At 31.2% G+C, this 27,410-nt stretch overlaps 1 protein-coding gene across 1 annotated transcript in view; it reads right to left on the reverse strand.

Annotated features, from left to right (window-relative positions):
* Positions 1–1,942: 1,942 nt before the first annotated feature.
* Positions 1,943–27,410, reverse strand: part of LOC118187429 (uncharacterized) — a 38,798-nt gene continuing 13,330 nt past the window's right edge. Inside the window, exon 2 of the mRNA XM_035357648.2 lies at positions 1,943–15,915. Coding sequence (XP_035213539.1) covers positions 14,665–15,915 — 1,251 coding nt within the window. The 3' untranslated portion in view covers positions 1,943–14,664. The remainder of the gene's footprint in view (positions 15,916–27,410) is intronic.

The following is a 27,410-nucleotide window of genomic DNA, read 5'->3' on the forward strand; positions in this document are numbered from 1 at the left end:
CAAATGAGATAAGACATAACAACAAACACCGTGAAACTGAGTCCTAGAGTTGGTGGTTGTTTCTATCAGTGTTGGTGTAAACGAACTCATGTTTATACCCATTGGTGAAAAATGAGAATTTAATGCAATAATTGGAGGTAATAGTTTACTTCATTTCGTCATACTCTTGGTCTCCGTAAATTTAAATGGACTCTTCATTATCAGTTCCGGAACACAGACATATTTAGGACCAAATATTATGCTCATTTGAGAACAACTGCAAAATTTTTCCAGAAATACTGTTTTAAAAATTAGTAACTTTACGTTACTTCTTTGTTCATCACTTACCTCAAAGTTTAAAGGTATTTTGTTCTTGCTTGAGTGGGAAGGGGATACGTTTCATACACGCGTTATAGATCTCAAAATAACTTTTTTATTAACGCTTATTTTAACCCTCATTTCAATGACTATCCCAATTCTTTATTTATTTCTTTTCATTTATTCATTTCATTTCTTTCAGAAGTTTATTTCTTTTCATTAAAATAAAATTTAATAATTGTATTTCTTTCCTTTAGTAGCGCAGTTCTTCCTTTTTCACACGCTAAAATTTCTCATAAAATGAATTTCCTCATTTTGTTCAGAACCAAATGTCATTAAACAATACAGACAACAATGTACAAACAGTGTTTATGGCATTATAAATGAAGTGTGCCGGTCTACTGATTTCGTGTGAGTGCTTTTATTTTCTGAAAATGATAAAATAACGAAGAAGATCGTCTCACGTAAATAATGTAAAACAGACAAAAGGCTCTGGGAAATTCTCATACATTTGCTGAATACAGAGAAAACAATTAAACAAATGTTGAAAGAAAAAAAAAATAAATAAATAAAACAGGCTTTTTACACTTACTAAAAAAAAGCCACTTATGTATTCGAAATGATCTTTATGAATTTAGCTGTGATATTTTGTACAAGTTTAACTTTCAAACTGTTTTCGGCTAGTTAATAAAATTCACGGTTTGATTCTTAACGACTTTATCCTTTATATTAGTTTGTAGGGAAATGTTTCTATCCCTCATCCCTTGCATGGCTGGACATATACTGTTGAAAGCAGGGAAGATTTAAAAGTTTGCATTAAGGAAAAGGAAATCTATGTTCGTCAAATAGAACCTGACATATCATTCCTTTGCTCAACAATGAATGAAATTTCGACTAGGATTTTAAGCTTTCTTCTTGTCAATGATTCAAAAGCGTTTTCGGTCCGCGAAATGTATTTCCTCAGACTTTCCATATTCGAAAAAATCTTCCCTATTTTTGAAAAGACTTTCAAAAACTCTGCCCCCTCCTATCTCTTTTTAAAGAGATTATTTTTTATTCATTTTTGGTTCTTCGTTTTTTCAATAGAAGGCATTATTTATTTATTTTGCTTTGACTGTAGACGTCGACTACAATATTCGTGCTTTCCAAAACTTTTATTTTGTTTTGTGACATTTTATAAGGCCATTTTATTTTCATTAATTTGTTACCAATTGCCGAAGAAGTGAGCATAATTTGTCTAAAAAAAAGGGAGAGGTCTAGCTGTTTAGTTGTTCAACCGGCCAGTGATAGGACGATACTCTAATCTTGCAACCGTATAATTCCAAAGGTGCTTAGCTGTTCTTCCGTTCATCTTATTCATTGCACTATAAACTTGTTGCTAAGCTATATGTGTTCTGGCGTTTTGATGTATAGTATAAACCTCAAAGAAAACCCTTTTTTTTTTTTTTTTTTTTTTTTTTTTTTTTTTTGCACTTAGGCCTTTTCCTCTCTTAGAATGCTAAACGTGAGATTAATCCATACTCGGATGTGTAGTAAATCATCGAGTGTCAAAGCAATGTTCCGTTAGTAAGTAGTAGCTAGATCTATAAATGAAGTAGCTCAGCATTGTTTGCTTTGCTAGGAAAAAATAAAACAGAAACTAATCGCAAAGCAAAGACTTTATTTCAAAGTTACAGGAAGAAACGTCCAAGCACTTCATATCCTATAAATATGCGTAGAAATATGGACTGCCAAGATTGATCCCGATAGGCGACACACAATATATCAAGATTCAGAGCGCATGAATTTATTAAACACTTGCGCTGTACGTTAAGCTCGAAAGGAATGTAGTTATTAAAAAATTGAGATGAATGAATAGATATATCCTTACTTCATCATCACAAAATGAGATATTTCCTTTCGGAAATACAGTTGATTAATTGAATTATTTTACACCGGGGTAACAACTCTCAGTATATCATTCTGCTCTTAACGGAGTAATTAAAGAAAAAAAAAAGACTTCAAAAGAATAATTGATCAACAAAAATAAAACAAAGACCTCTCCGTTCACAAACTAGCTAATAATTCAATTTTGTAATAAATAAAGAAGAGAAAGAAATTAAATTTGGCGTTTTAAAAAGAAAAACAAAAGAAAAAGAACAAGAGAGGAAGTTACCAGCATACAGGAATATAAATTAAATAATTTTCAAATGGCCTTAAACTGATTACTGAAAGCTTCTAATGACTTGTGTCTTTAATTATATTTAATGTGCTTAACATCCAGTCCTTGTTATTGCGCCATCCCGTTAAAAATATCTAGACTTCTTTCTTAATGTTTTACGTTTTGTTGATATTTTACGCTGCGAGCTTTCTGGTGACTTAGTTTTTTGTAATATTTTTAACAGAAAAATATATAGCAATGCTGATAACCTCTGAAATCATATTACTATGCACAAAACAAAATTAGAGTGGGAACGAAACACACTTTTATTACTTATCATTTTCAAAACGCAAACAAAATTGGAAGTAAATTTAAATTTCTCTAAAAATTAAATCTTTTACTTTCCGTAATTTCTCCATCTAAAGTAAGAGCAGAAAATGTGAAATTCAATTGTTGTAACTTCAAAACTAAGTGACAGAATTTCATGAAAGACTAATACATTTTTAAAGCTTTAATTGTCATCTTTTATGTCACATAAATTAGTGTCATTTAATGTGAGTAACGTAATACGCTTTTCTTGCATTGAAAATTTAAATTGTTTTAACCTTTAAAGGTTTGTTTAATGTACTTTGTTACTGAAATGTTTTTATATTTGTTTAAAAAACAGTGACTTTTATAAAATGTTTTTAGCTATTAGCAATCAGGCACTGTATAACAATATTTAAAATAAGATGAAAACCGCAACCTTAAATTAGCATAGAATTTTGAATAAAACTCACTGTTTATTTAAAATTCCACCCAACCTAAAGTTAATATTTTGTTTAATTTTAAATTTTACATTGGTTTATCCTCTAATTATGGTTATTATTTTCTTCTCTAATTATAACAAAACTTATTTTATTACATTGCTGTAAAGGCAGCAATAAATGTGCGGAGAAAATTCAAGTAATTCATTGTTTGATACATTTCATGAAAATCTGATATGTATTTACTTTTAGAAAACAAAACTCAAGCATTCTTGTAGTTTTTATAAAGTTAGAAATTAAAAATGCTTTAATCAGTTAAACTAAAAATGCATTAAGACTTTAATTAATCTTAAAATAGTTCATGTCTCTTGTCATTGTGTCAATGAAATTTTAAGTATAATCACTCACGAAGTACCTTTGGGAACTCGTCTAAGTGAACTAATTAATAATGTTCAAATTTGCTATCTTGGCTATAATTGTGCAGTTTGTATTATATAACAGAACTAAGAAATTTTTTTCTGATAAAATTATAATGATATAAAATAAACAAATAGAATTAATGTGAACGATAAAACAATTGCATAATAATATGAAACATTGAATAAAGGAATTAAAAAAATTCTACCAATTTGATTTTTGTATTCAAAGTGATTCTAGCTTTTATTTACTTAGTACGTTTTTCATATATATATATAAGTTAACAAGTATTGAAAACTACACTTAAAAAATCTGACTTTCTTTAAAATTTAATTTTTAAATCTTTTGCTAAGCAGTTGCAATTTGAAGCTGAAACTTTACTTGCTAACAGTTGAAAATTTATATGGAAATTTCAGCCCACATGTTAGAAAGCGTGCTTCATATAATTTTTTAATCTTAATAAAAAAAATAGAACTAATTTTTGATGTAGTTGTATCATATATTTTACCGAACGTTTTTCATTGTTTCGTGCTTTTCGAATTAATGGATTTTATTTACATAATGAGATTTAAATCAATTAAGTATAACTTTATTTTTGTTAAAATTTTAGGAGAGCTGAAAAGACCTTTTATGAAATGTCTATATAATTCATTATACACGTTCTATTAAATTAAATGCATTTTTCTCCGGTTACTTTAATAAATGTATTATTTTCAGTTTTTAGGTTGGTGGCTTAATGCAAAAATGATCAAAAATAGAATTTTCTAAAATATATCCTAATATGATTGCACATTATTTTTGAAATTTTTCTTGCTTTTTAAGGGTTTGAACTGAGGTACGCTTTTTACTGCTTAAATATTATTTATTAAAATATTCAATCTCTTTGCAATTTAGGTATTATTTCAAGTAAAATACTTTGAAACAAATTTTACTTTATTTATGCACATCGTGTCGTGTGCAGCTCTTAAAATATCTTCCACGGAAGACATTTTACAGAAGGCAGATATCCTTCTTAATACTTTGTCGTAATCAACTATCATCGATCAGACAGAATGATTCCCAATATGGAAAATAAAATTATAATAACTTCCTGTATAATTAACTGTAAATACATTTAAAAACTCCTTTTTGAACTGGAAATAGAAGATAAAAATTAAAAATATAGACTTGCACTAACATTTAATGCAATAAATAGGCTTACTATAAAAACTAACGATGAAAGAAAGGATATCTATTAATTCATTAAGCAGTACAAAACATCAATTCCATTAAAAGTTCACACTTACAGAACAGTTACAGTAGCGTTTAATGCAACATTATTGCCTGTTATTGAAAAGTTTAAACAATCAATCACATTCACAACACATTATAACATAATTACTAGAAACAGCCAATAAAATGGTTTAAGGAGTTCTGATGTACAGAAGAACAATTTACTCTGATGTTTATATATACTTTACGATGTTAAAATCAATAATCATGGCACACTCGAAGCCTTGTTTCCTATATACGAACCAGCTTACATTTCACTCTACGAATGCAAATATTTTAAATTCAACAGCTCTGTAACCAAAATTACTCATACTTGCAAGTCAACAGAACATATAGCGCACACGATGCAGCATCCCCTCATTGTATCACGAAATGTTCCATTCTGAAAACAAATATATTTTCAAATATTAGCAAATTGTCAAGGTGAATTATCATGCATTCCACGCAAATTGAAGCAGACAGGTTTAGTTCATTAAAAAATTGTAACAACATATGCATGAAAGTTGCATGATTTACAATACATAAATGCAAGAAATGCTACAACAGTTCTACTAAACATCAATTCTTCTTATTCAGGTTCGTACTTAAATAAGGTAACTTCAACAAGCATGTATTTCAGTTTCGAATGAAAATACAAGCAACAATAATCAGTGATATTTCAAAATGATGAAGCAGTTGTAAATATTGTTAACAAAACGGCTATAATAAAATTTTCTAGAAAATCAGGATTATCATTCAATACAATTTTTAGACCCACAGCTCGAAAAAATAATGGAAAACTACAACTGTTTTTATATGTTTTTGAGTTTGGAATGAAAACCTGAATATAATTAGCTATTTTAGTTTGCAGCATGATGAAGATAGAAGTATTGTTAAGCATTGTTAAAATGAGACTCAGTTATGGCATAGGCTTGCAATTAAATTTTGTTGTAAAATGTAGTGTTTAATTAATTTAGTAATTAATTTTTTATTAGATTCGCAGTTAAAAATTTTGAACCTCAGCACCATTACTATATATTTTAAAGCTTAGGTTGACGGGATAGTTAACTTTACGATTTTGACGTTGTAGAAAACAAAAAATTTGATACTTCGTTAAAATAGTGTATTTTAAATACAGTCATTTTCGATTTTGAAGTTGTAGAAAATTCAAAATTGGAAACTTCGTTAAAATTGCGTATTTTAAATATAGTCATTCTCAAGTCAAGAATATTATTTATCATTAGAATACAAGAATATTAATGTAACTATGATCGATATAATCCTCAGCTATTTAACATTACTTTAAGAAATCAAGTAATGTAAATAATGTATTGCAAACTAATGAGAAATAATTAGAAACCACAACAAAAAGATTAAAAAAGCATTCAGACTGATGGTTTTAATTCCATGCAATGAATATTTATATTTATTTCGCGCTGCTTTATTCGCTATTTGTTTGTTTACTAAAGTAAATATTTAGGTACTCATATAGTCACAATAACATAAAAGACGCAGCTAAATATTGAAATGCATCTAGTTATTTGCTTTCGGAGATATTATTTTCTGACAGAAATTAAGTTTGCTTTTTCTGTGTATCAGGAGAGAGAAATTCTATTCGTAAGCAATATTTTATTTGTAATATGAAACTTAGAATATTTATTCCAAAATTTATCTTCACTTGCATATACAGAGAGTTTCAAAATGTCGAATTATCGAATTTAGGTCCTGAGCAAAATTCAGATTCTATTTGATTCTTTTTTAAATAGCGCTCTGCAAATGTACATCCACTATTAGTTCCAAATCGTGCTTATTGCAGTGTTGTGCCTGTGATATTTTCCACAATTCGAACTGATTATAAAAAGCATTTCCCACTTGGCATTTTCCACTTTATATATTGGACAGCTTCTTCCTTTCTTTACACTAAATAAGAAACAAAAGGCTTTCCTGACTTACTTAGGTTGGCCTAATTATAATTTCTATGGAAGATGATTTCATTAAAATTGAGAACTAGGAATAATTCGGACTCTGATGTGATATCAACACCAGAACTTTAAATCAGGATTCGAACTCATTTCTTGCTCACTAACCATTCGAAGTTATCACCAAAACATTCGTTTTCTATAAGCAGGTTTTAAAGAGGTTTTAAGCTTATTTCTTTACGCTAATTGATATTTTACTACCAATTACTTGCAAATTAATACTTTCGAAAAATATGCGAAATTTTAATAACATATACACTCTAAATTCATAATTAAAATTACCCAATGGTGCGTTTTTGAGTCATTTAAAAATATGCTTGGAAAGAAGTTGAATTGTGCGTAAATTATTCAATTTCTTTTAAAGTGAGTACTTAAAGTTTAATTTTTATAAATATTTGTTTCCACAAGAATAAAATTAAAATTAATGAAACAGATAGCATGATACTCAAACCAGCTATTACAATTATATGTTATATGGATTATAATTTTGAGGCGGAACTTGTTTGTTTAAGATAATGTTAGGACTATTGAGATGTTGATATTATTCATTATCTCCCTCAGAGTGTCTCTTAGTGTGGCTATAGAATTCTTAATAGCTATCCTGATCATTTACAGCTCTGATCAACTACTTGAAACAGCTGCAGAATTGTAAAGACCATTTACAAAAATATAGAGTTTCAAAGTGAATTATTTTATCTATTACACGAGACTTTTCATTCTACATAAATACTAAACTTACGAACAAATTTCTAAATTAATACGTGAAAATGCAGATCAGATTTAAAATTATTTATGTTCTTATGATGTAATTTCTCACAGCAAAGTCCGTGCAGTAAGCTGCTAAATAATTACATAAAGCGATTTGATTCTAAATGTTACGAGACATTATTATCTATAAATTTAAAAATTCTGGATAAATATGCATTGCAGCGGTACAATTATAAATTAAAATTTTCCGCCATTTCTTTTGAAAAAGAAGGGCCAACCAAAGTGGACAAGAAAAATGTGGACTTTCGCAGACTAAAATATCTCTTACAATGGTTCTCATAGATTGAAATACAACTTCCGAACACAACAAATGAATTTTCTTTTATCTTCCGAGATCCCTTTAAAGAACTCGAGAAAAAAAAGTTTTTTGTTTCTTTTTTTGCCAAAAAAAAAAAAAAAATGAATTTAGCAAAGGGCAGTCTTCTGTTCAGCATTGTAGATTCTTAAAATTACTGAATTTCACTATCTTCCAAATGTTTAAAACTCATTTAAATATTGCCAAACGTTTCTCTCTCCTTATGCAATTTACAACAGATTATTTTACACGTAGCAATATAAATGTACTGCTTAGTAAAGTAATTGTGTGTATTACATTAAATATATTTTCATTGTAATTGAACATTTGCATTAAAACTTCAGCGATGTAATTTAGAAATGTAATAGTCCATTAGCAGCTGAGGACAACAAATACATTATTTTGCTTCTTGTGCAAATCTGTCAAATATATTATTATAAAAAAGTGTTTTACTAGTCGTAAGAGTTAAGTTTCAGAATTTGAACTTGCAAGACTTTTATTTCTTTACAGAGAAGTTCGAAAATTAGATTTTTGAAGTTGAATGTTCTTCTTACTTACCAAAGTTTTTTAGCAACTGATCAATATTTTCGAATCTTTTAAAGAGAGGAGAAAATTCTGCATACGAACCTTCTTAGACATTTGTATGCGTCCAAGAAATAAAAAGCAGTAGTACAAGAAAATATTCTTAGACACTTGTCTAAGAATTAAATAGCAATATCTAAAAAAATATTTTACAAGATACAGCTTTGCCTAAACACGCGAATAGAATGTAATATTTTTCAAGGAATGTGGCTTCGAAAACCTGTTTGAAACATGTAGAATCAATTAAGTAAAAAAAAAAAAAAAAAAAAGTGAAAAGCTAAAAAAATTTAATCAATGAATTTGTTAGGAAGTTATTGTATTTTCAAAAGAAAGCAAATATTCTGAAGGATATTAAACTAGTATTCAGAGGATATTCAGAGGACTTTTGTCCAAACCTACACTTACCTAGTAAAATTATCTCAAGCGCGAAACACTAGAAACAGCTTAATTTTGGATTTGAATGAGAACATGCAGTGAATTCCATCTTTACGCATATGCGAATAAGATATGTGTAAAATTCTTTTGTTTCATTGAGTGGCTGAACTAAAATAATGAATGTCATATAAATAACATATAAGCGATTAAGGGGAACAAAACTTCAGTAATAAAGTGTTTTTACTTTTTGACATGCTTAACTAAACGTTAAAGGAAGCTCATTCAACATGATTTAAACTGTAAGTCGTTTTAAATTAAAAAAAGATAGCATTTATCTAAAAAACCAAAATAAACTAAATAATATTCTTGAGGACAATGATTAGGAATTCGGTAAGAAGTGCATTTATGCCGGGCATCCATTAAAAGTTAAACTGGACTTATGAAAAGCATTATGCAGCATATTATCCACATTTTAGTAAAAAAAAAGGGACTATATAAAACCAATCTATACAAATGCTATACAAATAATAATTCCTTATATTAAAGAAGAATCAATAAACGGGCAAACAGAAACAATATTAAAAAATATATGTTTTGATCACTTATTTTGGCAGTGAATTCTTATTTTGTTCACACTTAAATTTTTATCTACTTTCATGTTTATAATATGAGTGATTGATATAAATGATTTATTCGTTCGATGCTTTAATTATAATAAAGGAAAATTAATTTAAATGTAGGTATTTTCAATCAAATTATATTTTTGCTGTAAAAGAAGATTAAGGGAATTAATCAGTAACGTAGAAACTTGCATTAAGTATTTCCTTCAGCTGTATTAATTAACAGTATAAAATTATTGCTGCACTTAAAAGTAATTATAATTTTGTGTTGTATTTTGCATGTATCTAACTACATATATGTGTACTAACTATTATTCAACATACTATATACAAGTTGTCACATGTATAACATCAGACAAATTGACAAATCATAATACGATTACAAATGATGGTACATTTGATTACGTCTATTTTGGTATATACAGGATGCGGCAGCGTTCATAGCGTAATTTGATTTGCGTAGTACAATGACGTACTGCATGAATGCGCGCCAACTCGTGCTGTATTCGTGTACTAATGAGCTGCCATTTCGAGAGTGACAGTGATATGGATCGGTGGAGTGCTCAGCATCGTCCCTTTGCTGCTGAAAGTTATTTCAAGAATGTTATTGCTACCCATCGTCTATTTCGGCAACATTTCAACTTGGGACGTCATGGGAAAGTTCCAGATGGACGGACCATTGCGACAGACATTTCCAGGTAGAGTAATTTCCAGTTTTGGTGACATTTCCTGGCCGCCTCGCTCACTTGATCTTTCATGTGCAGACTTTTTCCTTTGGGGCCACCTGAAGCAAGAAGTTTTCCGAACACGTTGTGCCACAATTTCTGAGTTGAAGGATCGCATCAAAACTGCCATCGGCAATGGCCCAAGGAATACGTTACGCCGAGTTATGGCAAGCTACCAACGCCGCTTAGATGAATGTGTTGTGCAGAAGGGGCATCATTTGACAGACATCATATTCAAAAAGTAATCCACGCAATGGGCAATGACTTACACATTAGTAAATGGCATACCTTTAACTATTAATTGACATAAGAGGTAATAAATAAAATACAGTTTATGCCTTATGGTGTGTTTTTAATACCTACTATGAACGCTGCCGCACCCTGTTTTATATAACTATAAATAAAAGGTGCATCTCAAATGGAATAATATTGTAAAATCACCAAGGATAGCTATTGCTAATTAAAATATTTGATGTGAAACTCAATGTAGTTCGACTCTTTTACAAAATATTAAATCTTATAAAGCGAGACATGCCAAAGTTTTCAGTATTAATCATTACTTTCTCTGCATATAAAAATATAATACAATAATAAGAAAAATTTGTGAAATTAACGTTCTAGTTTAAGAAATATACCTGCTTTTTAAATAAATTCTCTTGCTAGTTCCGCTAGCGCTATATTAATAAGAGGAAAATAACAAATTCAGGGATAAATAAAGTCAGATTCTAAATCAAATAAAGAGACAGATCAGGAGAACTGATTTTAGTTTCGATTCAATTAATGCTACTATTATTTATGCCTAGTCCTTTGCGAAGATGAATATTTGCACATAAAAATAATTTATTGGCATATTAAATCAATAAAATGTCATATTAGAATGTACGAAAAGGCTGTAATCAAGTTTTTTGTCATTGTATTAGTTAATTATTAAATTTTGTTTGAAATTGTTTTAGTTGAAAAAGTAAAGCTTCTTTTGCAGTATCGGATTTTATTTCCTTTAGGAAATTTTAATAAAAATAATTGGCAAAGAATTCTTGTAAACAACGACAAAACCTCACATCATAAATAAAAATCATTTTCTTTCCTGTAAAATTGGTGCCTATTATTTCATTATGAGGAAGAAATCACTTTACCTGTAAGCAATCAGTAATATCAAATTAACCGCAGTTAGTTTGGAGACTAGCTGATATGAACTGTAAAGTGATAAAAATAGCTGTTGACAGCTATTTTGAATATTTCTTTTAATTTATGTTACGCAATGAAAGAATAAAAATATCAAACACATAGCAGTTTAATTTAGGTAGAGAAATCAAGTAACAGTTTCAGCACAGTTTCAATATCAGTGTCTGAAAGGCTGTATCAAATATTTTAATTTGCAAAGTAGCAATCTCAAAAGTACTTATTTTTGAACTTAACAAACTTTTGAGGAATATAATTTCAAGAATAAAAATATGGAAATATAACAGTTGTGAAGTGAACCAAATTTTTAAGACAAAAAGCACAATATTTAAATTGAATTGAACGTAGATGCAAACTGAGCGGTTAGAACGTATTGTAATACCAATGCTTGTTGCAGAATTTTGCATTTCTGCCAATAATCATTGAATAAATTATATTTTACGGTTTATTTTGATTAATTTATATAAGTTCTTTTCGTCGGACCATAATTCTAAACTTTTATATATTTGAACTGACATGTTTATCACATATCGCAATAATTCATAGTTTTACGCTGTTTCCATGTTGTTACGTAGAACGATAGCCGTTTCTATTTTATTTGAAATTCTGACAACACAATTGGTACAGTTAGATAAGCAGTTTTAATATAGATTGTTTATATAAAACTAATATACAAATTTTTACTTTTGTTCATCCAAAAGCAAGATTTCCCTTTATTCAGCAAAAGAGTTCAACACATGTATTAGTTCAACCGTGCATAATTATATCCATATATAATTACGAATGTTGCTGCTAATGAGTGATACTGATACTGCGTAATAAATAAGAATTTAAATTGTACTTGAATACAGAACAGTTTTATTTATTTTGATTTATTATGTAGCTGATAAGAAAGAAAAGTAAATTATCTTTAGTATATGACTTGATTTCTTTAAGGAATTGTTGCATGCATACTAGAAATTTTATTTATAAATTTAATATTCTTTAAGCGCGAGAGAGGATTTTTAAATAAGAATGTGTGGAAAAAATTCATTCTGAATTTTCGCTCAGTATTTATCTACCTTCAATTCAAATACTCGTAAATATTAACAGCATGTTATTTGAGCTAAAAATTACATTTTTAACATTCGTCTTATAGTTGCTCTGCTGTTATCATTTTCTGAATTCATTTTCTTGCTCAATACAGTATTTTTTTATTTCATCTGTATAGAAAACCATATCTAGTTCTCCTATTTCTGAAGGAAAAGTAAAAAATATTTCCTGAAAAACATTTGCTTTAGTTGTATACGTTTTCTTCAGTAATTATGTTCATTTTCAATTTGAAGATTTTGTGGTTCATTAGGAAGATTGGCAATAAAAAAGCTTCATTATTCTTTCCTGATGAAAAAGTTCAAAAGGCTTAAAAACAATATGCAGTAAAAACAAACTATTTCGAAATCAAATAGATACGTATATTTTCAACTAATTAAGCTTACTCTTGCGTGAGACTTCAAGGCGAACTCTTCCTGGAAAACTGAGAAACAAAATCTACACGTAACAATGCTCAAATATTTATTACTTTTGGATCAGTATTAAGCATATTGACATGGTATTAAATTCCACGATTTCCTTATCAAGTCTCTTTTTTACTCCTAACTTTCCATTTAGTGTTGTCTCACAGGGGCGTGATAATATTTTCTTTATAATAATAAGGAAAGATATTACTGGATAAGTGTTTCCAAACTTTTCAGAAGTGTGGAAAAGAATTTTTATTCCTTTATATGGAAAACAAATAATTTTTAGAGAATTCTTTTTAATTACGTTATATGTATAATACTGTTGCTGCTAATAATAATCCATTCATACATTATACCAATTTTCTTGAATAAAAGACATCTTGCAAGCCTCACATCCGACAGCGCTTTCGTAATTTTACCCACATGCATGCACACACACGAAAAATATCGCCGTTTCCTTTTTTTCTGTATGATAATGCAGGTCAAAGCTTAAATTTGCTTTAATTGCTGCTCAGATATTAAATACAGGTCAATGCATACTGCATAATAAATCATTCTTAAAAGCTTATTATTTTCGTTTATTTGTTAATTTATTTCGTATACTTATAAGTACCACATTCTGAAGGTATTATTCACATTCTGTTTTTAACAAGAATAGCTTTCAATACCACACGAAACCTTTTCATTACATTTTCGATCCAGAAAGCTTTCCTTGCAGAAAACTGAAAATTCGATGTATTTGAACTATTAATAACTATTACGTTGTCAAACTTATACAGTAAATTTCCCAAAGACTTAACTCTTAAAATTATTTATCTGACGATAGCGTCCAAATCTTTCGGTAAAACATTTTAACACAAGTTTTTGTTTTAGTTTTCTTCTTTTATTTTGAAGATTAAGCTGCGAGATGTTATAAATCATAGATTGAAAACTAAGACTTCTTTTAAGCACAACTTTCACACAAAGTAAATTAACTTCTAAATAAGTTACAACTAGAAGAACTGGTTATTTTCGAAATATTAAGGAAAAATCAACAATTATAAATTTCTTAAGTATTATTCATTATTATCTTAAATTTAATTTTTAGCAAAAAGTACAAGCTCTTATGTGAATATTTTTAAGCTGTATCAAATGTGCTTCTCTTAATATTGTGTAAATCGATAACTTAATAATAAAAAAATTCACTCATCTTTACTTCGCATAGTTTCTTTTCTGAGCGAAAATTGCTTTTTTTTTTTTTTTTTTTTTTTTTTTTTTTGTCATATGATTTTTCTTGTATTTGTTATAGAAATTTTCATTCTAGTGAGTTATTTTTAGAGAATAAAGTTATGTAAAGTCAAAAATCAGGCAACTATTGTGCCGCTGCTTCAAGTCTTGCCTTGAACTGTCGATATGTTTCAGAGAAAAAAAATCATTAAGGACACTTCACAGGCAAGAGTAAAGTGTTTCTGTTTTACTTTCTTTGATATGGTACTATTTTAAGTTCGCCACGTATGGATTAAATCATTTGTTTCTACTTTCCAGTACTATAGGTTTTCTATTCTCTATTTGTTAATTATTCTGCTCTAGTGCTTAATTCAATAAAATGTGAGTAATACTTTGTGCGAGGATCTCTTTTTCTGGTATATCCATTTTAAAAATAGATTATATCTTCATCAGCATTTCTAAATGTTTATCCAAAATAATGCTGAATATGAACATAAACATTTTCCCCGGTGTTATCGTGTTATCAAACGGCACACAAGTGGTTTATGGCTATAGGAAGCTTCAGACAACATGAGGGAGCTCATATTCTTAGAGGTAATGGTTACCAGTCCTTCCTCCTCTTGGACTATCGTGCATCATGACAGCCATCAGTTTGTTGGCTCTAGCACTTCGTTCTCCAACGCGAGTCTCCATTCCGATGTGTACTCTAACTGTACCCCTGGGCTTCTCTTGAAAGGTACTCTTGGTGAACTCAGGATGAGCTTTACAGCAGAAGTACCTTGTCAAGTAAATGAATGCTTGCCCAAAGGAACTGTTAGTAAAAGCGTAGACTAATCCACAAAAACAGCTGTAAGACTGAGCTATTATTAGCAGTGTTTCAACACTATTTGTGGATGTAGCAACAGGATTTGTTTTGGTTCGCGTAGCGGCTGTAGGGCGTGTTGACCATGGCACTGCTTGTATGTTTTCCGATGCTGATATTGATACAGCAATGATAAAGGGCATCCAGAAACAAAGAAATAGCATGTAAGCTAAGGCATTGCTCTTAAATAACTGCCTGTGCAAGTTTTCTTCTCTGCTTTCTAGACACTGTCTAGCCTCCAATTCTTTTAAATGCCTTTTATATCGATAAATTGCCAACGAAAATGTAAGCACAGTAAGTGATATGGGAATAAGAAAGATTAGAAATGTTATGCTGTATCCGTATCTTCGATTACAGACATCTTGGGTATTATCATAAATAACCAGTACTGCAACCCATGCAGCGGCAGCAATCCAACAAAAAAATACAGCAAACACAACAACTTGCACGCTGCAGCAGCAAGAATATGCACCGTCATTTCTGTTTCTGGAGCGCTTGCGACAAGCCCTGAGTAAATTTTCAATAGCTATAAAGAAATAATTCAAGGTAGTAGTAAAGAAAGATATTAGGGCACTGTACCACTGCCAGTAGCACACAAAACTGTAATTGTGAGTGTTGGAAAGAATAGCTATACATGATGCTGGGAAACCTAAAATTGTAATCAATAGATTGGCCAAAGCTTGGTTGGCTAGAAATACATTGCCATGATGTCTTAAATTTTCTTGAATGATCAAAGAGCTGATTTCAAAGATATTCACTGTAGTACCAAGAACTGAAAAGACAGCGTAGAGGACTAAAGCCACAACATCATTATTAGCATCAGCTGAAACTGAAGAATGTAAATGAAATGTGCTGTTATGAGGGCGGTTAGTGTGAATAAGGTAATGGCTGTTACTATAGGTTGTATGAGAAGAGGATGACTGCAGTTGGGAAATCCAATCGTTGTCTTGGTCTGTGGAAGACTGCCCCTGGACGGCCTGAAAAAGAAACTTTGCTACTTATTTTTATCTATGAAATACAGATATAATGTAAACATTGTGAAAATTTCTTTAAAGTCCAGTCTACTTATAATAACCTATATTAAAATTGCCATAGATTCTAAGTACATAAACTTTGTGTTTATAAACTTTTATTAAAATAAGATAAAGAAGAACTTTTTAAATTTTCCTAGCTACTGATTGCGAATGTTACTTTACTTTGATACCGAATAAAAAGCAGAAAATGACGTCTTTTCAATTTTAATTACGATACTGTTTGTAATTTAAATACATGTTGTGATTTGTTTCCTTAGATAGCCTAATGAAAATAAACGTTTTATTTCTTCTAAATATTTAAAACACAGTTTTAGAAAATTAAACATGTAACTTTACAGAATTATTAAGGAAATGCTTAAAATTTACAGAATTATTAATGGAAAGCAATGACTCATTGTAAAGTAATGTGAAAATTTTTTTCTGCAGCAGAGTAAACACGTGAAAAGAAATAGTAATCAAAATGAGTAATGTTTAAACAAATTTAGTCTCTATGAAGATGAAGCTTATTTAACTAATTATGAAAATATTATGGCATTCTCTGTGTTTTTAATATGTAAAATGTAATAAACATTGAACAACATATCACACTAAAAATAACATGGTGATGTATACTCATCGAACTTCTAAATAAAAAGCAAAAAAGCAGTTTTATTCAAAATCGGATGTATTAAACTAAATATTAAAATAACTATCTCTGTTGAAAATATTAAATAAGCTGAAAGCTTCATAAAAATATTAAAGAGAAGTTATCAAATTATTTTAAGATATTCTCATGGCAAGCAATCTCTATATCATATACAAGAGGAGAAAGAAATAATTACATGCTAATATATTTGTGTTCGTTATCCTATATCATATGACTATATGTTCACCAAAACACTTAATTGACAACAAAATCAGAGAAGCATGTTACTATGGTAATTATTGATAACTTTTACAACTGATTTCGTTCCGCTTAATATTTTTAAATGCCAAAATAACACTAACTGCATTTTAAACCACTATGAATTTAAGGAAGAACATTAATTATATGAAATGAAGTTCTTATTCTTAAATATAGAATTATCTTGTTCTCGGGAAGAGCTCTTAATCAATACCCTGAAAGTATTAATTAAAGAGGTCTACCACACTGTGACCCGAACAGAAAAATACTTTAGATGTCGAGTTTATTTTATTTGCTTCTTTTCAGTACAGATAATTTAAAACTCTTAATGGGTTTTTAAAAGCCTGGAATACAATATTTTGTTATTACGTCCAATGATGGGTTTTTATTTTAATAGAAGTTTTGTTTCAACAAATGACGGACTGAATTGGATTACAGAAAATCCCTCGAGTGTTAATTGACATAAGAAAAGTAGTGCCTTTATAAAGGACGTTTTAAGAGAAATTTGTTTGCATACACGTTACATTGGGGAAAGGCGCGTAATTCCCACCCAGCCAGTGGGTCGGTCAGGATACTAACTGGGTCGAACAACAAGTGCTATGCTGCCTTACTGCTCGACCATTCGTGGGTACCAGCAAAAGATGAATTTTCTGACCACAGTCTTAGTTGTGTAACGGCTGTAGAATGGACTGTTGTTAGAAGAAAGGAGATTGACCACAGTCTTAGTTGTGTATCGGCTGTAGAGTAGACTGTTGTTAGAAGAAAGGAGATTGATCACAGTCTTAGTTGTGTAACGGCTGTAGAGTAGACTGTTGTTAGAAGACAGGAGATTGACCGCAGTCTTAGTTGTGTAACGGCTGTAGAGTAGACTGTTGTTAGAAGACAGGAGATTGACCGCAGTCTTAGTTGTGTAACGGCTGTAGAGTAGACTGTTGTTAAAAGAAAGGAGATTGACCACAGTCTTAGTTGTGTAACGGCTGTAGAGTAGACTGTTGCTAGAAGAAAAGAGATTGACCATAGTCTTAGTTATGTGACGACTGTAGAGTAGACTGTTGTTAGAAGAAAGGAGATATCTATACTAATAACTATAAAAGACTTGGTGAAGATTTTTCATTTACATTAATTAAAGTTTTAAAAACTCTCTGGAGGGCTGACATTGTAAATATTAGTTAACAGACATTGTACTAATATAGTGCTGTCAACGTGTTAATGTAACGCTAGTTAAAATTTTAGTTAATTGACATAAATAATTAGTTTGGTTAACATCATTATGCTTTTACATATCGCCTTATCATTAAACGAGCTGAAAGATAATCAGTTTTTTCCAACGATACTTTAAGTTTCACTTCCTGCATCAGTTTAGTTTCCATCAGGCCAAATTTCACTAGCATATCATTGCAATATGATTTTTTTTGTTTAAATTTTCATTTTTGATGTCATCTATACTTAGCAGTCGTCTCTTTCATGCATTAGCTAAAATACTTTTGTCATGAATTCTTAAACTATGGCTGATAATACTTGAACTTAATTGATGAACTTCTATCATTTAATTTGGAAATATTGCAAATGTACAGTTTTTCCCCGACAGATAAGCTCCTTCTATCATTGGTAGATGCATTTATATAACCAGAAACACAAACATGTATTTGTTCTTAGATCAGTGACAAGGAACACCTATAAATTATGATAACAAAAAGTAGATCGTATTTGTATTGAAAACTTGCACCATGTAAATATGGCTGTTAGACTCACAGCTTCAATAATAATAAGTCTGATATCTGGAAGATAAATGATTGAAGAGTTTCAAAATTTAATGATTTAAATCTGAATTAAAAATACAGCTTAAATATTTTGCGGCGTATTCTTAAGTATTTTTTTATAAAAATACATCCCACCAATATCTCAGGTTTTGCAAATGTAATAAAAAACGAATGAGTGAAAATACTTTAATACAGTTAAATTAGCATTCATCTGAGATTAGGCAACACATATGACAAACTATCATTTTTTAATCGAAAAAAGGATTATTTATAAAATATGTATTTCCAAAAATGGATCTACTCCGAAGTGGTGAGTCCCAACGAAAAAAAGGAAGAAATCGTCGGGACTTGAACCTGGACCTCTCGAATACGCGTCGAGTGTGCTAACGGTTACACCACGAAGGCATGCAGAAAAGAAGGGAAAAAATAGCTCATATACACCCCCCCACCTTTTAGTTCGGGGGCTACTGTCCCTAGTAGGGCGTCACTGTAGAGTCTTTAGGTTTTTATAAAGCAGAAGTCATGAAATAAGCAATGCCCTCGCCAGGACTCGAAGCTGCACCTCTCGAATATGCGTCGCGTGTGCTACCCCTTTTTAAAGGGCGACTGGGGATTAGGGAACAAAATTCCCAAATCCTGGTGGTGAAGAATCATCATCCACCACCTTTTTAGTTCCAGCGCCACTGTAGAGTCATTAGGGGTTTCTTTTTTTGAAGCAAGAGACATGAAAATTGAGCAATGCCTTCGCTGGGACTCGAACCACGGGCCTCTAGAATACGGGCCCAGGGTGCAGACCACCACACCACGAAGGCCTGCTAAGAAAGTGGGTGAAATACCTTATATACTTCCCCTTTTAAAGGGCGACTGGAGTTTCTAGGGGACCTTTCGAATACGCGCCGAGTGTGCTAACCGTTACACCACGAAGGCATGCAGAAAGGGAGGGAGAAAGTACCTTATATCGAATCTGTTCTTGTATTATCCTCTGCTAAAATTATTTTTTGATCTTTCTAGCTTTATTATTAAGCATGGCTTTCTTCGCACTTAATGCACATAAAAATCAAGAGCAAAATCGCAAAATATTTAAAAACAGCATATCTTTAGCATTCCCGATGAAGTTTTAGCCTTGTCATACACTGCTTTACGTTCGCTGGATTATTTCTTTGAGACTTTGCTAAATGTGCAGTGAGACGCCTAAACGATTATCATAAAAAAAAAGAAGACGTATATAATGATTTTAATGAGTTTGGCTAGTGCATTTCTTAAAATACTTAATAATCACACATCTTATTATCTAAATTGTACTAAAAATGGAAAAAAAAATATTTGTAAGAGCTGTGTTTATTATTACTGTGTTTTCAGTCACATGGTTTGCTAGGGAGTAACAGAACGATTAAATCTGGAAGTTTAATATCTCACACATAATGGTAACACGCTGGTGCGTGAAGATAATAAGTATTATATTTCAGGCATACGCAACACATTGTTTTCAAGTAACCGAATTTGTGGATTAAAATTGAAAGATAAATATTAACTTACAGTTTGGAAACAGTCCGGCGCTCTGGAGACAAAAATGTTTTAGTTGGAACAGTGATGCCACTTCTCCCTTTCAAATCCTTGAGTTTGTTAAATAAAAAATTGTTAAAGTTGTATAAAATATGAAATAAATCGGAAACAAATTCGAAATTCAAAATTAGAGCAAGATGCCCATATTTGGATAGCTAAATACGTGTATTAAAAATTCGGGTGACTCTAGGCGCCGTTGTTTTTCCACAGTGAGAGGAACATACATACATACAATTATTCGCTATTTTTTTTTTTTTTAAATAATACATCGCAATAACATTTGGTGCCAAGAATTTGAAGAGTGATTCGGACACAAAAGTGAGACGAACAAAAAGTGCGTTTCGAGACTAAAACCACCTTTGGTGCTAAAAAAAAACATCGCATAAACTGAGAAGAAAATTGAAAAATCGAAAAAAATTTAAAGGCTTTAATCGAAAAAATTTAAGGGCAGAATAAAATGTCAGAGCAGGAGTGTCTTAAGATACATAGTATGTTCTTTTAGCTTGATAAAAAGGCATAGTGATACAATAGAACTGTGTAAACAATAAAAGTACATACAAGTTTAAAGAAACTTCAGTCACGGCATCCCGAAGTAAATGCCAATACTAGTTGTAATATAGGTTTCAAAAACAAATTTTTGCGACCAAAGTTAATAAATGCTAAATACATATACGAATTCACATGCCGCTCATATGGAGTAGTGATTAGTTACACTGACCTCCATACAGAAGGGACCAGGTTCGAATTCCGGAGAAAAGCATGGGTGTTTGTTAATGAAAAATTTTTGTGCAGCATGGGGGCATTCAAAATACATGGAGAGTCGGAAGTTCTCTGGAGTAATTTGGTAGTAGGAAAACGGGAAGGAAGACTCTCGGATCCGTTTCCCAGGGTGTTTTCTATTAAAAGTGGGGTGGAGATGGGGAAAGTCGTACTATCACCTATATGAAGCTCGAAGTCCATACCAACGACAGGCGCAATTATGAGCTCCTTACCAAGATAACATTCGTGGACTTGTTCTGATTAGGTCAGGTAAGGGAGATTAGCAACAACAAAGCATTTATTTGAAGCCGGTAACATAAATATGTACAATGAATAAAAGGAAAACGTTTTGCTTATGTACTCATTTGATTTTCGAGCCAAAATGGAGGCGACAAACTGTTGCAAATTTCAAATACATTAACATCCGCAGTAGATAGGAGCTGCGTATTTTTACTGATTGTTCCGTAATCAAGTTTCAGAAGCTGGGATAAATTCAGCTTTCGGAAGGCAAATTAATAATTTTTGAGTTAGTGTAATCAATCAGAAATGTAAAATATTATGTACGCGGTAATGTTCTTTATATATAAATGTACTGCTAGATGTTCAAAATGTTGGAGCCTATTACTTTCGTAAGAAATCTCACAAGAGACTATTACAAAAATACATTATCAAAACTAATTTTAGAAAATTTAATTTACGATTATATATAAATGTTGAATGGCAGTAGTAAAAGTCTGGAAATAAAGCGTATGAGTTAAAAAGTCGGCAATTTTCGCTTTACAAAGCTATGTGAGGACTTCGAATGAAGAAAATATTCCCTCTGTTAGTTAGAGATAGCAGAAGATGTATTTACATATTTGCAAAATATTTTACGAACCCAGTATCGCTAATACATTTATCAACAAAGCTGGATGACAAATATTTGCATAAATAGAGATAATTTTCCAAATTAATTAAATATGCTTATAGAAACTTAATAAAAATAGAATTACAGGATCCTTTTAAAAACACTCCAGTAAATTGTGTCTTAGGAAGTTTTAATACGTTTAATAGTTACTTTTATGTTACGAATAAAAGGGCTCACTAAAAGCCTTAAAAAAGGTAAATACTGGATGCGTAATGCAGTTTATAAATATGTAAATACTCACCCTCTATTGCCTCTTTTTATGGAAAAAATGGGCCAAGTTTTTATATAGTCATATAAGGAGAAAGACTATTAACTATTTAATGCACATGCTCTATTACCTAGTTTCCCCCTACCACTCATTATTTATTAATCACTTTACATCAGATTATAAAAAATAATTATTTAATATAGATTTTAGTAGAATATTTAGGAAAGCTTCTAACATTTATTTATCTAACTACTAGCGACAATAGTATATAGCTCCTACTACGGGTTCTCTACAGCTTGCATTGACAATTGACATCTTTGATTTTCGGTGCATTGACAGCTTGCATTGACAAATGACAATCTTTGATTTTCGGTGTAAAGTCAAATAGTTTGGATGAGCAAAAAACTATCTCTGTAATTTTCTTCTTTTTATTCCCTATAGTTTTTGATGATTTAATATGAATTTGCTTTCACGTTAATCATAATTATGTTTGTTTATTCAATTGATTTTGCTTTTAAGCCTTTGATTTTAAAATATATATTTCTCTTGTTGTTGACATTAATGATACGCTGACTGAGATTTTTCAAAAATGTTTGGGGTTTTCGTGGTTTAGAGAAGTTTATTCAATCAGTTGACTCTTATAAAACTAAAAGACTGTACTGTGTACTTTAAGAAGGGTTTGCTCTGCCATTTTTTTATTATACCTTAATTACGTTTTAGCGGGCTAAAGAAATATTTTCTTCTCGGCATCCGTAATGCTATTTTTCAGAATTCATCACTTCCGGGCAAATCCATTGCTGATTATGAATTTTTTGGATACATTTTATGAAAAAAAAATCTACTCAAAATGCTGATTGAAATCCATCTATTAATGATTGAAAGAAGCAGTTGATTATGATAAATATTGGCTGCTTCCTGATGACTAGCAATGATATATCATAACAAATCCTTTTCCTTTTTCCATTTTTCACTTAATTCAAAATGTTTTTTTTTTTTTTTCATTTTGCTTCATGTCAGTTTAGCTTCCTTTTCATGGAGGCATATAAAGTTGTTAACAACTTAGGTAAGATAAAGTTTACCTACTTAAATGGACGTTATCTGTAGCAATAATTAGTATGCAATTAACACAATTTAATTTATTTTGCAACTTTCCTTCCTGTTTTCTGATTTATATTAAACACACAGACACATACAATCTGCTTTGTTGTGTTTAATACTGAGGTTTCTAAATATCAAACAGACGGAAGTTCAAGTAACTGTCTCTAAAGGTAGTTAAAGCAGGGCTTAATTGCGAAAATTAGAAGTGCCAGAGCCCTAAGAAAAGCATTCAAGGAAGAGGATCAGAAAGGTAAATAAATAAAATAACTAAAAAAAAGTCTAAAAGGTTTCAGATTTTAAATTACGTCCAAAGGGGCGTTTTTAACGTTTTGTGTGTTACTTTTATTTATTAAATATCATGTTCTTTGCACTTAAACCATTAAATTCAGTTCAGTAGCAATGTCGCATAATAATTTTAAAATGAGCCTATCTTTAGAATTTCCGATAAACAGTTCCCCGCCCGCTGGAGATAAAAAGGTTTTTTTCCCTCCGCCGTAGAGTGTTGCCGTTGCTCGCTTTTAAATCGTTGAGTTTGTTTACTCAAAAATTCCTTAAAGGTTTACAAAATATGAAATCGATAATAAAACAAATTCCAAATTTGGTCTTCCACATGCCCATATTCGTAGGAGGATTACGTTATTCAAAATTCTATGGCTATATGTACCGTTGTTTTATCACAATGCGAGAAACATACGTACATTTATACAGATTTTTCATTATTTAGTTTCTTCAAATATAATGCAAGACTCTAACATTTGGTGGCAAACAAAAGTGAAACGGACATTTATAGTGATTCAACGAAAAATCGCAAAACGAAAACAATAGTCCTTCAGGGACAAAGCTCCTTTGGACTAATAATTAGCCGCCCAACCGGTGTAGTGATTAGCGCCGCTAACTGCCTTGCCGAAGCAGCAGGGCGCGAATCCTGGAGAAGGCATAAATGTTTGTAAATGTATAGTCTCGGTGCGGCAAGGCGGCACTCTAAATATGCGGCGAGTCGAAAGTCCTCTCGTGTGGTATGGTGGAAGAGGAGAGGGGTGGGAGACCCTCGGACCCGTTCCCAAGGTGTGCTCTCCATCAAAATTGGGGACGGAACTGAGCCAAATCGCACTGTCACCTGTTAGGTGCTCAAGGTTGTTGCCAACGTGGCAACAGTAGGCAACGTGACAACAGTGGGCAATAGTGGGCCATTGTAGGCTTGGGCTGACTACGTCAGACAAGTGAGCATAAGCAACAACAACAACAAGTGCTCAACGCTATTGCCAACTACAATCTAGCACTGCCACGAGGAATTCCGTGGGCCTGGGCTGACTACGTCAGAAAAGTTAGCATAAGCAACAACAACTAATAATTAAAATAATTAATTAATAAATTTAAATTAAATTTCACTAAAAAGTAAAGATATTAAAAAATTTAAATTACTAAATTAATGATAAATATTAAATAAAAAAATAAAATATCGGATCGGATCCCATCTCTTTTGGGATTCTGATCGTAATTAAATTTTTACTGAAATATTGGGAAACAGCTTAGGCGGCCTCCAGCTGGATTTAAGCCCTGGATAGACGGTATAATGTACTGTTGGAAGGGATGATAGAAACGAAAGCTATTCTTTTCCCAAGACACCTGTGAGAAAGAAAAAACGATTAAAATGTATGGGAGCATGGAAGAAAATTTTACCGGAGAAGTGTAGCTTCAGAACAAAGAGAGAAGAGTCAATATTATCTGACCGCGAAATTCCTGCAAATATAAGCTGTCAAACAAAATGCGACAAAAGGAAAAAAATCTTCCGAATCCGATCCGATAACAAGGTAAAGGCAAATATAAGGAAGGCTTTGTACAAGTGAAAAGTTTCGTCACCGGTATTTGCTTACATCCTTCAAAAATGTCTGCAGAAGCTCTTCAGGAGGACGACATTAATGTTAGAGATCCGTGACCAAGGTGACGATTTTTAACACTTTCACAAACGAAAAATTTAGCCGCTGTCAGTAATTTATTCCACATGTGGGGGGGGCTTTTATTTCCTTAAAAGTCTCAACCTCCATCAAGGTATTTGTTCCCAAGGAAAAGATGAGTGTGCATTCAGAAGTCAGAGTCGGTTGTAAAGGCTTATTTATTATTAAAATAAAATTTTTAAGCTGAAATTGTGGTTCACTTACACAAAAGAAGTACCGTAGCCCTTCTGTGCGCTCCGGCTAGAATAAATTCAGAAGTACCGAAGCTGAACTCCGATGCAATTTTACCGTAGCCCTTCTGTGCGCTCCGGCTAGAATAAACTCAGAAGTACCGAAGCTGAACTCCGATGCAATTTAAACTCTGAATTAAAATGCAAGTTATTTTGGCAAGCATGAAAACTATGTCTAAGTTTTTACCAGTTGCTTAAAGACATAAGGTAATTACTGTATTTTACGGGCTATAGGACGCACATTTTTTCTTCAACAAATTGCCTCCAAAATTCAGTAATTTGAAATTCCCGCCAGTCTTAAAATGACCATATTTTCGATGCCGAGGGAAGTCCATCTGTATTTGGCAACATTGGATTCAACTGGCAACAACTAGCAACACTGTCTCTCTCCCGTCCCGTCATCACAAACCTAGAACATTATCTAACCTGTGTCACTGCAGTCTACGGTGCCAGTGAACTTTAACTGAAAGTGATTTGTGTTATCGGTAGAAGAAGAAGAAGAAAGCTCAGATGATTTTTCAAGGATTTTTATTTATTTTTTTTTTGTCTGGCTTTGCAATCTAATAATAAAAATGTTAAAAAGTTTATTTAAAAAAATTGATTATGGGGCGTCTTAAAAGTTTGTAGCGTCATATAATTCGTCAAATACGGTAATACTGAACTACACATGCCTTCATTCGAAATTATTAAGACACATGTTTTCATCGTACTACTCATAAACATTTCAGGTGCTTCTTTTGATTTTTGGATTTAATCAAAATGTACACTTAAAGTAAAAGTGGTTTTATAGGAACATTATCTAGCGAACGTAAAGTAAGCGATTCTGTACTACAAGGAGTAAAGGTATCATGTCTCGTTGAGTCTGAAATACGTTACAAAAGGGAAAGAGACGAAATAAAGAATAGATAAATAAAATTAGAGGAAAACAGAGGAAATAAAGAATAAATAAATAAAGAGAACGCAAAACTTTTAGCTTTGTCTATTTAGAAAAACAGGTAAGAAAACTCTAACAAATTTAAGATAAACCGCTTAAAAATATTAGGAAATACTTGATTCGAATAAAAGTTATTAACTTACGACGATATATGTTAATAAACATGGAATTCTTCAAGAACATTTAATTCCATACCTAAAGAAGTCTTCTGGGTAATTTCTACAGAGTTGTAGTTAAAAGAATTATTAATTCGGCGGTGATGAGCTATCGAAAACTTATTTACCCCTCTCTTTCTTATCATAATATTCAATTTTTTTAGAAAACTTCCATCATTCTCTTGTTTCGGCAGATCAGTAATATGGTATACTAACAACATACGCTTTAAATACCTCAGAAATCAAAATCTGAAATAGAAGTTTTAAGAAATGAAAAACATTTTATTAATGACAAGAAAAAATATTGGAAGTTAAAATTATGAAGCAATTCAGAGATTTTATTATAAACGTCACCAGTAAGAACAAGAGGAAAAATTGTGCCAATAGCAATAGCTTTGAAACAGATGCATTGCGAAGAACAAATGTTACGTACCCAAAGGAACTTAAGTTAGAAAAAGGCTGCATTTTTGCTTAGCAGAGTGACACGATTTGACATGGGAGGAAAGGCAAGTAGAAAAACTTTTCAAATAAGCATTTTCTAAAGTGCTGACATTGAATTCACTGACAGAATCATTCAATCATTTCAGAGTCAAGAAATTGAATTTTTTTCTGAAACCAACGTCAGTCTAATGTTAAATTTTACCTAAATTTAAAAAGTGGGACGAACAAATGTATTAGGTATCAAAGGATTGTTTCTTCTTTCCAGATGACTATATGTAACTGACTCGCAGTGCGTCATTAATGTTGGTGTTGCTCTGCAGAGGTTTGGTTCTCAGTTCTGGTTTTATTAACGAAATGGTTCTGCTTATGTTATGGTCTCCGAAGTCATTTTTCTTAGCCGTAATCGACTTAATAGTAATAAACTGACACAATTTAGCAGTTACCTTACTTCTTATATCTATCAGAACGATCTTTCAAAATCAATCTATTTCGTTCTTAAGACAAAAATAAATAAATACCCAAAATAATTTTAAAAAAAAATAACT

The sequence above is a fragment of the Stegodyphus dumicola genome, chromosome X1 (assembly GCF_044657685.1).
Source record: "Stegodyphus dumicola isolate Sdum_Otavi_A_Nest chromosome X1, ASM4465768v1".
Classification (NCBI taxonomy): Eukaryota; Metazoa; Arthropoda; class Arachnida; order Araneae; family Eresidae; genus Stegodyphus; species Stegodyphus dumicola.